The sequence below is a fragment of the Oculina patagonica genome, chromosome 1 (assembly GCF_052425735.1).
Source record: "Oculina patagonica isolate OP01 chromosome 1, crgOcupat, whole genome shotgun sequence".
NCBI lineage: Eukaryota > Metazoa > Cnidaria > Anthozoa > Scleractinia > Oculinidae > Oculina > Oculina patagonica.
In genome coordinates this window covers 19520696-19535917 of record NC_135758.1, presented here as the reverse complement: position 1 = coordinate 19535917, position 15222 = coordinate 19520696, and the positions used below count along the sequence as shown (strand labels likewise).

The 15222-nt window shown below is 36.5% G+C and overlaps 2 protein-coding genes across 2 annotated transcripts in view; both read right to left on the bottom strand.

Annotated features, from left to right (window-relative positions):
* Window positions 1-15222, bottom strand: part of LOC144660640 (tRNA:m(4)X modification enzyme TRM13 homolog) — a 124349-nt gene that overhangs the window by 33344 nt on the left and 75783 nt on the right. The gene's annotated exons all lie outside the window — the stretch shown is intronic.
* LOC144649150 (DBH-like monooxygenase protein 1 homolog) overlaps window positions 1-15222 on the bottom strand; it is a 30871-nt gene that overhangs the window by 659 nt on the left and 14990 nt on the right. The window contains exons 9-13 of the mRNA XM_078508611.1: window positions 13647-13732; window positions 9880-9918; window positions 9440-9499; window positions 2797-2921; window positions 1380-1524 (exon numbers count right to left, since the gene is read on the bottom strand). Coding sequence (XP_078364737.1) covers window positions 1380-1524; window positions 2797-2921; window positions 9440-9499; window positions 9880-9918; window positions 13647-13732 — 455 coding nt within the window. The remainder of the gene's footprint in view (window positions 1-1379; window positions 1525-2796; window positions 2922-9439; window positions 9500-9879; window positions 9919-13646; window positions 13733-15222) is intronic.

Here is a 15222-nt window from a genome sequence, read left to right as displayed (position 1 = left end):
GGCTGAAAATAATATTAACACTAGTTATCATCATCATAAAATTGACGTCAGGAGCTCAGGAACATATTGGCTTATGTATTAAAACATGTTAAGACGTTCCATTTTGTGGCCATTAGTATTTTATAAAATTTTGGACTACGAATTAAAGCGGCTACTCTGGAAACCTGGAAAGAAACAGCGTAAGAAGTACGTCATTTTCTTGCTATATTTGGCACGGGCGCGTCAAAAACAATGCTGATTAATATAAATAATAGTATAGTTGAATACTGATAACTCAAACCATCAATAACTCGAACTTCCCGCTAATTCGAACCATTTTCGATTTCCCTTGAAGGTTCGAGTTATCGTGATGCATCTGTGTCGTGGAAAATACTGGAAGAGCTCTGCTGTGTTTAGTCTTAATAATACATCAAATTGGAACAAAGACAATTTTTGAAAGCCTACTGTTTTAATAATAATAATAAAAAAAATAATAATAATAATAATAATAATTTTTGTTAATAATTAATAATAATTTTATTTCACACAGTCATTAAAAAATACAAGCATCGATAAAAAGATTAAGAATAAAAAACAGCTGGCCGGTATCTTTGTATTATTATAATAATAATAATAATAATAATAATAATAATAATAATAATAACAATAATAATAATAATAATAATAATAATAATTATTATTATTAATGGATTGATGTGTGAAGAGAATGAACTCAGAAATTTTTTTTGAGTTCACAGATGGGACTCGAACCCCCCGTACACTAGTCGGACGCTCTAACCACTGAGCTAATGAGAACTCTAATGGTGAGCAGTGGTCATTTGTGGGTGACACAACGACTGCATCGCGCAAATCACATTATGTCAATAAACACACAGATTTAACTGCATCACGCAGTCACGTAGTACTCTCAGAGTAAATAAATAATAATAATAGAATGATGTGTGGAGAGAATGAACTCAGAAAAAAATTTTCTCCACAAATCAATCCATTATTATTATTATTATTATTATTATTATTATTATTATTATTATTATTATTATTATTATTATTATTATGTTCCTTACGTAATGTTTGCTTAATGTCCTTAGCGCCGGGACCAAACCATGGTCCTGGGGCACTAAAGGGTAGTCAGTTTTTAGCTTGACAACACCCTCCTCAAAATATGCGCTGTACCCAGCAAGGTTATCTTCTGTAGTTCACTGATGCTTATTTGGCCGGGGATTCTTCTTCTTCTTCTTCTTCTTCTTCTTCTTCTTCTTCTTCTTCTTATTATTATTATTATTATTATTATTATTATTATTATTATTATTATTATTATTATTATTATTCAAAGCAATGACTTTCAAGATTACTGTACTAAATCTCTGCCATCAACATACCCAATTGTGTTTGCAAGTTGGAATAAAGGTTTTTGCTTCATCGTATCCCCTCCTCAAGTCGGACACCATTTTTTTAGTCCATGTGATATTGATGGCAACAAGAGGGTTGTAATGCAGTGACTTTACTTGTGGTTTAAGGTGTGGACTGGAATATGAATAAAAACCAAAGGTTACTGACTGGCGCGAGCTCAAACCCAACTCAAAATATATTTACCAGTTAGGGGACAACATTGTCTATTTGTGGCATTTGTTTTCAGTGTCATCAAAGTCTGCTGTTGTTTGTGAAGTCTGTTTTGAATTATTCTGTCGACGATAATTTCGCCTGTTACCTTCCAAAAGGAAGTGTGACTCGACAAGGCTGTGTGTATGGCCTAAACATTCACTGCATAATGTTATACTTAGAAAGAAAATGCGAGGTAAAACGTAACATATCACTGCACTCTCAGTTCTCGTTTGCCATATGCATCATCAGCAGTGAAAATTCGAAAACTATTTTGTATCATCAAGCAGACGTTCCTCAAAAAATGTCAGCCAAAGCTACGGGTGTTGCGCGGGTCTGGGCAATGTTAATTCGGAAACTCAATAATAGCTGTCAGTGTTGAGTCCACATTAACATTAGTTTTGATGCTGCGAGTTGCTGTTTGCACGTTCTCCTCTTTAACATTTCCAGTTTTGGAAGGTTAATTCTCATTGCTTGACAATCATTGTCAGGCTAGGGATTGTAACTTTCTTGTTAAGGGGATAACTTACCCGATGGGTTTAGGAATAATAATCTTAGCCTGCCATGCTTTAGGCAACGTTGCAGACAATCTTACAAGAGCAAGGACTTTGATCCTAATCGCCCACATGTCAATTGGGCATAATAATCTTAGCCTGCCATGCTTTAGGCAACGTTGCAGACAATCTTACAAGAGCAAGGACTTTGATCCTAATCGCCCACATGTCAATTGGGCATCATAACTATCTTTGATAATTAACATTTTAAATAGCCTTTTTCTTTTCCTTTCCTTTTTTTAAAATGTATATGTAGGTATCTTTGGTGGGCTAGCACGTTTGTTTCTAATGTTCCCTTGTAGCCTTTCCACATTGCATCTTTTTTCCTAATATAGCTGCATTTTTTTCTATTGTTGGTATATATCTTAAGTTTATGTTGTGCAGCACAGTGGATATAGATTAAATTAATCGAATTAATTAATTAGTATATTTTTGTTTACTTTGTTAAAGAGATAAAAGATGCGAATAGAAACTATTATTTTGAGCTCTTAACTTCACAGAGAAAGGAGATTAAGAGTAGGTTAACCATTTAGATTGCGGAAATCACATTAAAATATTAGTAGAAGAATTTAACCAATTATTTGTTTGTGAAAAGCTAGGAAACAATTGAATTCTTTGAACTGATTATATTATAAATACTTACAAGTACTTGTCAATGAAGTCATGAACTGGTTTGTATTGAATGCTGTTGCAGGATACTTCTTTTGGCATCTTTGGGTAGTAAAATAGCATATCTAGACACATTTCCTGGGACGTGGCAAGGCCACCCTGAATGATATAGAATTATATCAGTAACAGGTTGTTTGATATAAACCAAATAGAAGAAACGTTGACCCTGTGAAAAGCATAAACCATGAACGATAACACAGAATGGACCCCCTTCTGGACCCCCCCTTCTGGACCCCCTTCTGGGACCCCCTTTTTTCCAGAAAAGGATGGAATCGTGGTTCCATATTGGAAGTGAAGTGCTGCCCCATGCAGGAAGATGGTAGGAGTACGATACGAAGATACCCCATGGTGTTGAAGATTGTTAAAAATGTTTAAACTGTGAGCAAAAAATAAGGTTTGAATCACTGTGTTTTTATTGCAAAATCCGATGGAAGCTGATGGACAAAAAAGGTTCTGAACACAAAAAGGATAGTTGCATTTCTAAAAATTAAAAAATTAAAACTGAAATTTAAAACAGATTAGATTAGATTTTTTCCAGTAATCAAGCATGAATGGTTCAGATTTCAGTCTTTCGTGCAAATTGTCAATGTTTATTTAACTACACATTACATTTGCCGTAAGAAGCAAAATAAGTATCATTTTCTTGTGTCAGAGATGACATGCGATACTTTTGGTAAGAATCGCTTTCAGTGTATTGTTTTTTTTTTTCTTCGAGCAAAAATATGTACGGCCTTATTGCAAATTGTGTGTCAATTAAATTAAATATAAACCCTTATTTGATTTGGGAATAGTTTTTCCTTAATGAGCTTTATGGTGAATAAAGGCTTTTATGTCATTAAAAAGTATATTAAATTAGGGTAAATTCAGTAATTTTAGGTTTTCGTTTGAAGAAATACATTATTCTATTGTTGTTAACTTAATTGTTGTAGGTTTCCTAGCAATTTCCCTTACGTCACAACTCATGGAATTCGAACATATAAAAGCTTTTCTATCTAGTAAACAGGCTCACACTACAGTTTGAGCTCCAAGCAAACAAGATCACCAGAAACAAGTTTCTTTGTCCCACCACCACCCCCTTGGCACCTCCTTAATTTGTATCTTTAACTCTGCTTTTAAGCTTCTGTCTGCGTTTGGCCAACACTTGTCGTCCGTATTCTTGTAGTTCCATGGCTCACCACTTGAGAAAATGCCGATCAAAAACATAAGATCTTTAAACCGTTCAGTTTCATCCGGTTTACAAATGTTAAATGCTTGAAATTCAAAATAATCTTTAAAATGTATTTGAAGTGTAACCAAGTTAATTTTTATATCGATGCATGTTCCTAGAAAAACGACCTTTGACGCGAGCTTTGCTTGAATAAGATACTTCAAAGGGTTGAAAAGGTTAAAACTCATCAATACACATGACTTGGAGAAAATTGGCCACACATGTGGCAGTTTTAATTAAATCAATCATCTCTAAGTCATAACAACATATAGAAGATCTGAACAGATTATACGAAAATGTAAACGTGGGGCGCCAAAAAACGCCACGAGCCACACAACTGTGGCACAAGCCCCACAACAAAAAGGAAGGCAAAGCTCGCGTTAAAGGGTGAAAAACAACAGCAGCCTGTGACTGATAATATAACGAAATCAGAAGTGTAAGGCATACAAAGTGGCAGCCCCTGACTAAACCACAATGGTGAGCATTTCACTACCGAGATAACGAAATGAACAAGCAGAAAAATGCTTGCCAAAAAGCAGCATAATGGCCGAATCTTTTGGAAAGCTAAACGCTGTCCTAACACATTTAACAGGCGAGAATCGATTGATTGACGATAAATTGCATTTTTTCTATTTGATAACCAGATAATCTTAAATAATTCCGAAGCTGAGATTTGGAAAGAAAATGTTTGAGTCGAAAATTTGTAAATACAAAAAGTTAAATAATATATGTCCAGGAGAAACAAAACAGGTGTTTTCATGTTCTTCATTGTTTATTTGTGAGGAATGCTTGGTATAAAGCCAAACGACCAAGAGCTGCAACGAATTGAGAAAAGCGATAGAACACGTGCACGATGAAACACGACTCAGATCTGGACACTCAACACTTGTTAAGGATGACTCAATACCTCCTTAAACGGAAATGCCAGACGGCATTAACAAGAATCTTGTAAGCCCAAAATCGGCATAAAATAAGAAATATTCAGCCTTAAAGTCGGAAAAACTGTAATCTTACAAAAGGAGTGTATAGTAATCACTTCAAATGCTCTAAAGCATCTATCAGCAGAGTGTCTTTTACCTACAAGAGGAGGCTAAAAAGTACAACGTAAGTTATTAAGAAATGTATTTCATAACCAGCAACCAATAGCACGTAGCCAGTCTTCAGCGAAAAGGATTTCTGCTGCGTCAGATGTACCGCCAAAGCGAAATATATCTAATATAGGTAAAGTTAATAACACAGTTATGCATGGCAGCCCTTTGTCTGACCCATGCTTAGTAAAATAGAGGGTCGGAAAGGGGGGGGGTGTCATGCACGGTTCACGGGAATTAAAATCGAAAATTCACGCTTCACGGGCATTAAAACAGACTTTTCACGAATATCGCATAATACAGCGTTTGATTCGATTTTTCAACCATATAGTACTACAAAACTGACGTGTCGACCATTTTGAATTATCGTTTCCACATAAAATATTTGTTTTTTACGCTCTAAAATACTTAACCTACAAAATTCAAAACTGAATGCCGTCTGGACATGTCTAGGATTGGTAGCCGTGGTAGTGCGTAACGATCGTGGCATTTTGTTGACAGACTTGATCTTGAAACATCAAGTTTCGCAAACGTGTTCCAGTTCTGACATTACTGACATGCATGACTACTATAAATATTGAACATTTCACGAAAAATGAGCTTATTATAGACCATGTTCACGAATCTCGAGAAATAAATTAGTTATTTCACGAATCACGGGAGTACTTTTGTTCACGGATCAAATAAATTCTTTCTTTCACGATTCACGGCAATTAAAAATAAGCGATCACGCTTCACGGAAAACCCCCCTTTCCGAACCTCAAAATAGGTTATGCATGGCAGCCCTTTGCCTGACCCATGCTAAATAAAATAGGTTATGCATGGCAGCCCTTTGCCTGACCCATGCTTAAACAAATATCATAAAATAATTGGCCTGCTGCCCGCCAGGAAAAAACCCCGCTTAGGGGAAAAACCTGTCCCCTCCCGAATGCAGAGCCAGGCACTAGACAACCTCGAGGGAGTAAGGTTTGATAATTAAGGTTAGAATGTACTTTTACTGAAAAAGGTGCCATATAAAACATCCAGGCAACTACTTAACAGTACACCTTATTATTTTTACAGTAAAACATCATAATTTAAGCCGCAACAAAATGCGACAGAAGTTCATCACGCCTTGCCTCGCCAGCAGTATATGGTGAGCTTATGTTGTACATGAAAGTCTTTGACTGGTCAAATGTCCAAAGCCGTGTGCTCCATAAGATGACGTTATTCATCAACTGGTAATGCTCAGCAGGTATACGGTACGTTGCATTGGCATAACAGCGTACTTCAAAATGTTGATAGCCATGGCTGATGAGAGTAAACTCGCCTGAAGTTTTTGACACATCTCCAGCGACAGTGATGTCAGTGACTATTGCTGATAAAATCTGTTTGTGAACCTAAATCGAGGAGTACAAATGAGCTGATAGACCAAAAACGACTAAAAAGAAATTACCGAGCCACCAAAAAGAACACTCCTGTATACAGGACCTAAACAATTGTACTTATGTAGCGTTACCACTTTGCTGCGCAGCAGACGAACTAAATTTAAAACAGAAAGTGGAAAACACTACCACAGAATCCAGCCAAATTTGTCTGAATAGAACCTTATAAATACAAAAGAAAGCTGCTTAAACTGGGAAAAATAATGGTGACTAGTAGCTACGTACGTTTAGAGTTCCATCTTTTATAATTGTCTCCAACATAATGACGCAAATAGCGATGCTTATTAGTAACATGTGTAGTTAAAGGTCCATGGTGTGTAATAAACGTGTGCAAAGCTTCAGTTAATCAGCAACTTGTTCCAATGGACACCGACAGAATTGACTTCCGGTTTAGATGCGATAAAAATCCCGTCTTTAAAACCCGAATCAATAAACTCCGTTGTAGGGATAAACGAGACTGTAAGATAGTATATCCAAAAGTCGCCTGAGATTCGATAATTTGGACTTTGAGCCATTCAAATGATGTTTAATTACATTCACGATTTGAGCTTAATTTCCAAAAACTCTCTTTCCGTTAATAGCGTAAATTCATTTATTTGTAATGCACTTAATGCGCTCTATCGGTGTATCCCTGACATATAGATATTGAAACCCCGATAAGATTATGTTCATCTCATTGGTAAGCGAACGGGCAATCAATTAACTTGGATCAATTAATCACGGGATATGTTTCAGAATAAAAGCAGTAAAACGATCTCAATACGTCTGCAAGATAGACGCTAAAGCTTGCCCTGATCAACACAAGGGATATAAATCCCCATCATAATGGAGTACGTAGCCTCCAATAAAACTGGCATGACCAGCAAAATAAAAATAACATCGCTTTAAATATTGAAAAATACTGCCCCAAAAGGGGGACAGCACGGGTTCTGAAAACAAAACCCCGACGGTACGATATAGTGCATGAGAAGGTCACTTAGGCAAAGCCTTGGACAAAGGGTCGTTCATGCCATACCGTCTAAGATATAAATAACAGCGATAAACAACAAATGGAGAACGAAGTCTCCAATAAAAACTGGCAATATGACCAGTGAACAAGGGGGACAAAGCCCACAAGTATAAACTTGGGCAAGCAAAGCAATATGTGCAAAATAAACTTGTACCGCATAAACGCTAAAGCTTGCCCTGATCAACACAGGGGATATAAATCCCCATCATAATGGAGTACGTAGCCTCCAATAAAACTGGCATGACCAGCAAAATAAAAATAACATCGCTTTAAATATTGAAAAATACTGCCCCAAAAGGGGGACAGCACGGGTTCTGAAAACAAAACCCCGACGGTACGATATAGTGCATGAGAAGGTCACTTAGGCAAAGCCTTGGACAAAGGGTCGTTCATGCCATACCGTCTAAGATATAAATAACAGCGATAAGCAACAAATGGAGAACGAAGTCTCCAATAAAAACTGGCAATATGACCAGTAAACAAGGGGGACAAAGCCCCACAAGTATAAACTTGGGCAAGCAAAGCAATATGTTAATATGCCGTACGAAAGTCTTGCATATGAATTGCATGTACCCATATAAAAACCCTTTAATCTTTTGTCGGGTCATTCTTCTTCTGTTAAAGGAAATAATATTTTAATTTCCAGATTGGGTCCAGAAGGGGCCCCAGATGGGGTACAAAAGGGGGTCCAAATGAGGGTCCTCGTTTTGTACCTACCCCCTTAAATACATATAAGTAGCAGGTGACTCAAACATTTTTTCGTCGCAATTAGTATAGCAGAAATGAGGAAAAATGCGTGACGCAGATAATCAGCGGTTTAATAGAACCCACGATGTCTATTAAATTGATAAAGGACGTATTCGTCGAGCTTTAATGGGTTTCTCGGATTAGCTCATTGGAGTGGTTATCAGTGAAGTGCAAGATGTTGCGAGTTCAAATTCCGGAGTGGTCAGTTTTTTCCTTTTTTTTACCTTGTGGCACTAAAATGGTTTGTTTATGTTATCGCTCCGTAGGTCAGTATGAAAGCATTTAAACCGTAAAGTAATTACACTGTAAATAAATGTATTAAGACGTATAGACTGAATCAGGTAAAAACGTACTTTTGCTGTTACATCTGAAAAGCATTTGATTTTCTTGCAAACTAGCAGCCGCGCACTCAATTTTAGCCAACGCTCTGATTTCCAGATACATCCACCGTGGATAGGCTCGATTTCCAGCCGCTTTTCGGGAAAATAAGCCCGCGGTCATCCCCCCGAAAGACCGGAGAAGGCGGCGGAAATTGAACCTACATCGTGGCTGAACTACGTAAAACTCGATTTTTTTTAATGCTCGTTCATGTACGACGCTAGCTCTACAGATGGACACGAAAGATATCGATTGATTTTGTTTCAATGTCCACTTTTTGGCGGTCGATTGCTACACGTATTTGTCAGCCACATTTTGTTTGCTTATGAAGCTCAAGAACTTCATAATCAAAGCTAATTTAAAGCTACTTTGACACGGGACCGAACTGGAAGCGATCCGATCCGCACCGAACCAGATCGGCTTCTGTTTACGCGGGACCTCTGTACATGTAGAACTGGTCCGGTACGGTTCCAGAACTGGACCTGCACATTAGCAGGTCTAGGTTTTAAACCGATTGGATCCTTTCTAAACCAGAATCAAATCCACCTGCGTGGACGGTTATTCTTGACCCGGATTATCAGTTAATTTAAGACTGAAAGGTTTTTTCCTTTCCTTTAAATTTCTCTATTTAAATTTCTTTTAACTTTGTATGTAAATAATCAAAATTAACTTAACGTACATTTCTTCCTTAACTACCTGTAATTACGTAAACAAATACAGCAATTGCTATATTAAAGGCATTACATTATAAGTTTTTCACTCACCACGACAATTTTATTCTTATCCATTGTTTGGTATTTGCAGTAGTTAATCAAGTCGTCTCCCTAGATATCGAAATGGAAACACTGAAGGCAGGCAAACACTACAAGTTTGACAAGGCAAGCAGCTGGCAAATATAACATTTCAAAAAGACCTGGCTTGTCAAAGGCAACTGGCCAAGCTTCAAGTTTTGTTGCTAGTACATTGGCATGCAAGTGCATTGGTGCTGAGAAAGCCCAATAATATTTTTTAAATGTCCATTACACAGTACGAGAAAAGTGGTCACAGTCCAAACGTCATTTTGTTAAATATTCCCAAGCGTCAATGTACGCTTAGATGTTTGTTAAGTTTTCTTATAGCCCTACCTGAGTTATTTTTATTCGTGTTAAAATGGAAACTGTTCGAGTTCATGCCCCTTCAAAGTATACAGTACAAGTACACTAACCGGCTTAACGTGAACTTCCTTGCCTAAAACTTGGATATCCTGCAAAGAAAGACACATAGTAAGGCTAACGTGCTTGTAGCTTAGGTATAAAATAATAATAATAATAATAATAATAATAATAATAATAATAATAATAATAATAATAATTATAAAAACAATATATAATTATAATAAAAGCCTTCCCAAAATCCTTTACAACTGAAAAATCGTCAATGCCAAATAACTTGGTCAGTTTGAAGTCAGCAGGAGTAGTTCGTCGTAAAGAAATAACTCTCACCATAACCTACTTCTTGTATAAGTCGTAGGTTGATGACGTCATTAGTCACGTGACTTTGCTCAGAAGTTTGTTTTTGCTCACTGTGACGAAAATAGTTTGTTACTGAAAAAGCAGTCATTGCAGTTTGAAGCACATTGGTGTGAGGCATTTCGGACTGCCCAAGTACCGAACAAAATATAAAAATTAAGTGAGCTATGTACAATTTTCAAAAAATGGGAGTCTGGGTACAAGTGCGTATCTGGCGTTACATTGAATGTGAGGTAACAAGAAATTACATGTTGATGGATACTTATATGGTAAGTACTTTTTAATCAATCCCATTGTTATGACGTCATCGGTCACGTGTCCAGAACGGATCACATTCTTAAATTCGCTTGAAAACTTTTCTAGAACCAATCTCTTCGGATCTTTAAAGCGAAGTTGTATTTTTTTAAATAGTGTTTTTCAAAATGGCCATTATTACTTTTTCCTGAAATAGTACGGCAGTAAAAAATACAATTGAAAAGTTTGTTGGCTTGAGTGTATGCTCTTTATGATAGCCTCGACAGTTTCTTTTCATTTTAATTGCTTTTGGCGAGGTTGGATGTTGTTTCTTTCAGACAAAAGGAGTGGGGCTTGGGGAAAGGTTAAGCCCCCATCCCTTCTCCCCTAGCGGATTCCCCGTGGTCCGTATTGCGGGCTCATGACAAGATTTTCAAAATGGCGACGATGGCGATTTAATAAAGTGATTTTGAGTTATATAAGATAGTTTTGTCAATGTTCTTTCTTCTTGACGCGATCACGGGTCCCCAAACAAAGGGTATGCAATATCCTTTATTTGTATTCCCGATAAAGAAAAATATGGAATGAGGAGAAACGGTGGAAGCTTTTCGCAAACATTTCTAACAGAAACTTATCCGGGAAACTTTTAAGTTTCCCGGATACAGTGACCTCAGGTCACTGTATAATTTAAAAATTATACAGTGACCTGAGGTAAGCGTTTCTCATTGTACTATAATTTTATTTTGAAGACTGGCTTAAGCTTATGTCTTCGGCGTTTATGTGAAGATTTAAAAAGGGGTAAAGCTAGAATCGTGCTAAAGCTACTTCAAATTAATAAGAATCGCGTCCTTTCAACAACAACAACAAGCTTTATTTGCATGACTACGTAGAAGTTTGGTAGTATTGCGAAAGCTACTTGAATTTAATTACATATAATTTCATTAACTAGGATAATTAGTTAAGTTGGAAATAACATAACATAACAAAGAAATTAATAATATTAATAATAACAATAATCTAAGAAAGAATTACTAACAATTAGTGTTCATTTAACTATTCGAAGTGGTGATCATTGTAACGAGATTGTCTCTCTTATTTATACGTGAGGAAATGTTTGTCAAAATATTGACCAAGTGTCATTTCAGGCCGCAAAGAAAAATTACATTTGCCTCTTTGGGCATGTGTGATAAATGAAACCATTTCTTGACTTTAAATTTGTATCTTTCCATGATGTGTAAGTGTATTGTATTGCCAGACATAGATTTACCTTTCCTAATTATTTTGCATTTTTTGGTATACAGGTAATTAATTTTGTGGGATTAATAGAATGCCTAACGTGTAAACAGGATTTACAGAATTCAGAACTGAGGACTTTCTGAATTACTGGTGAGCTAAACTATGGATTCTGGGTACACTATGGACTGCGATTAGGTTGCTTGCGGTTAGCCTTTATATTGTGTTCAGGATATCTACTGTTCGTAAACCCACTACGTGTACACACGCTGCAACAACGCTGCTATCGCTCATTTTGTCTCTGCGACGTGTCGCACAAATTCAAACCAGTTTGACTTCGTGCGACACGTCGCAGCGACATAGTTTGTCGCATGTCACACGAGGTGACTGTTGCCGCGACGTGTTGCAGCGACGTGTCGCCTAGTGTGTCCCGACCTTAATGGCAGTTTAATTATAATGTGTGGTTCCCAAAATATCCATACCTACCCCAAGGATGGACCCTTCCGACCCCCTGGAACTTTCAGTTTAGCTTCATACTTTCTTTTAAAAATTTGGGCTATTGCGCCCTCCCTCCCCTTCGGAATCACATTTCCAGCTAGTCTCAGAAAAATCACTTCCAATTAAACCCGACTAAGTGCAAAGAGTTAGTTGTTTCTCATAGTCCAAGATAGACGGCGTCGGTGCAGTTTGAAAGGGTATCCTCTGCTATAGTCCTAGGGGTATTTCGTCGATACTATAACCTCCAAGGCCGTACGTCGACTGTATCTTTTGAGTCAGTTTAAGAGAGCCGGTATAAGTTTTGATGAACGGCTAGCTTTTAATTGTAGTGCCATAAGATTAGTGCTAGGATTTTTTATGTTAGCTATTCCATCGCAGTCTCCTGAAATATTTGTCTGACGACATGGAATGTATTTAGAGGCGCGCTATGTGAATAACCTTTTCTAGTTTATCGTATTGTGAGGCGATGGAAAAGGCTGGTATTCCAACACTTTTATACAGACGAAAATCATGATCTCTTCCACTACTTAACAATATTGTAAGCATGGAAGATCACAAGCTGGCTAATCTGCTACCTCCTATGGCCAGTTCTTACGCTCAGCATTTGAAAAAATAACAGACGTTTCGATACTCTAGTTTGCCACACCGATCGTTTCATGAACTGTTTTATTATTAGCCACGCGATGTTGATAATTTTTGAACACAATAGTAATTTTAAAATTCTTAAAATTTTTGTTGTAACTTTTAAGATGTTTTTATAAACGAGTTTACTTACCGTAATTGCGAGGAATCATTTCGTTTGTAAAATTTAGCTTTATCAAACGGATGTTATTTCTCTTTTGGTTATGACCCAGTCAGCGTTATTCATGAAATTAATGATCCAAAATAGTTTCCTCTCATTCTATTGTCTTAAATTTCATTTACGTTTTACCAAAACAGGTATGCGAAGTAACTAGTTTTACATTTTACATCACATTAACAATAACGATAATGAACATAATATACCTTAAGGTTACTATTGTTAGCGACTACTAATTTTAGCGATTTTAGCGAGTTAGGCAAAAATCGCTAAATTTAGTGCTCGCTAAAATTTGTCTCAGTCAAATTTAATTATGGTCGACTTAAAAAAATTCTTTTAATAATAGATGCCGATATCTTTGTTCTTTCTGGCAGTGCAAAATCAGTTTAATTTCAAGTAAGTTTGATCTTTTACTGAACATTTATTTCCATCTTAGCTATATGTTTATTGAAAACTGGTTTACACGATATCACTAAAATTAAATAATCGCTTATTCTTGTTTTAAAAAAATGGCTACAATTAGTAGTCGCTTAAAATAGTAATCTTAAGGCATCACTATTTCCCTAGGGCAAGTAGAGGCATTGGTGGAAGTTCTAACACTAAGCGCCTTTGCATGAAAGCAGAATTCGGCTAATTATTTTAGCAGAAGCTTATGCTTCTGATTTTATTAGTATATTTAAGTGCAATTGGTCAAAATACCTGAAAATTGAAATCATAATTGTCATCCCGTGCAATTTCTGGTAGTTCAACTCCATCACGAACATGTTTGGTCCATATTGCACTTCCTGATAAAATCGACAAAAAAAATGTGAAAAACGATGGCTTACGAAATAAGACTGCGATTTAAAACGTTTAACACTTAAAAGCGGTTTTACACTGATTTTTGAAAATTATCTGTTATTGCTTTCATTATGTTGCTTTGGTTTTGCGTTAGTACGCTCTCGGGTAGAGAGGGAAAAAAAATTGCGTTTTCCTGTGTTTGTCGCCAGTTTCGGGTATCCACTTTTGGGGGGTCCATTTAGCTCAATGTGTTTTTGTCGTCAATGGCTAGATACTGGTTTAACGACATTCAATTAAAAACTTTTTTTCCCAAAGTATTCTATATCGACATTCATCAATATCTTTTGAGCGTTATCTTGTCACCCTGTTTGACAGGAGTATAAGACTGTGTTTCTCTGTTTTTTTTTTTTTGCATGTGTTCAACCTGACAGTTATGACATACCTTGAAGATGAGTGTGAAGAAATGCAGCAAACACCTTAATTCCTTTTCCTGGCAGCGTTGTTGAATTTAACATTTCCTTATTAGAGAAAATTAAACAAAATGAGCTTGCATATTTTCAATGAAAATGGAAGGGGTGATTTTCTTATTCCACCTCAAAAGAAAATGGCTGAAAGCAGACTAGTTACCGGTTACATCAGCCTACTCCAGTGCAAACTTTTGTATAGGTTATTGAACATACGCTCCTTGAAGCGCGTTCCTTGAGCCGGTAATGATTTTAGGCGGAGAGGTATTTAGCCTAGTTAATGGTTAATTGTCATTTCATCACGTTTTACTCCTTACCTGACTGCATTCTTTGGGGCAGAATCCATAAGTTATCCACGATTTTTGTTTAGGTGGGATTACCATATATGGAAGACTCGATTCCCCGACAGGTAGTACACCAGCATCGTACTTACGGAGGTTCGGAGTGTAGAAAAAACGCAGTCCGGAGCTGTCTTTGCGTCCTGTTGGATTAAAACGTCTCTAAATTGGATAAGACAATCCACCAAAAAGCAAATACTATTCATTTTTTCCGAATGTAATTACATTCAGTGGAAAACTCCATTAGCGGTGTCGGGAATGTTTTAATCCTACGACGCAAAGTAACTTCCTGTCTTTCGTTGGTGTACAGCAATTTCAGTTTACGGGTTTTAAGTATTAAATCTGTCTCGTTTTAAACTTATATATAATTATACTACTGTAAGTCGTCTTGTTTTTTATTCACTAAATATAAGTGCAACTACAGTTTTGGTCGGATTGTACACAGAGCCAGACGTTAGAAATAAAATCATTCCTAGCGGGAATCAAAGCGCTCTCTCTTTGTGTCAGTTTCAGTTTCATATAGACAGTAAAGCTTTTCGCAACTCTTAACGAACTTAGCTAAACTATATTTCTACATCTACATTTATTAAGTTGATAACATCGTTTAAGACATCACATCAACTATAAAAAAATAGATACAAAATAAAAAACAAAATTTACATGCATAAATAAAATATAAAAATACTTAGTTAC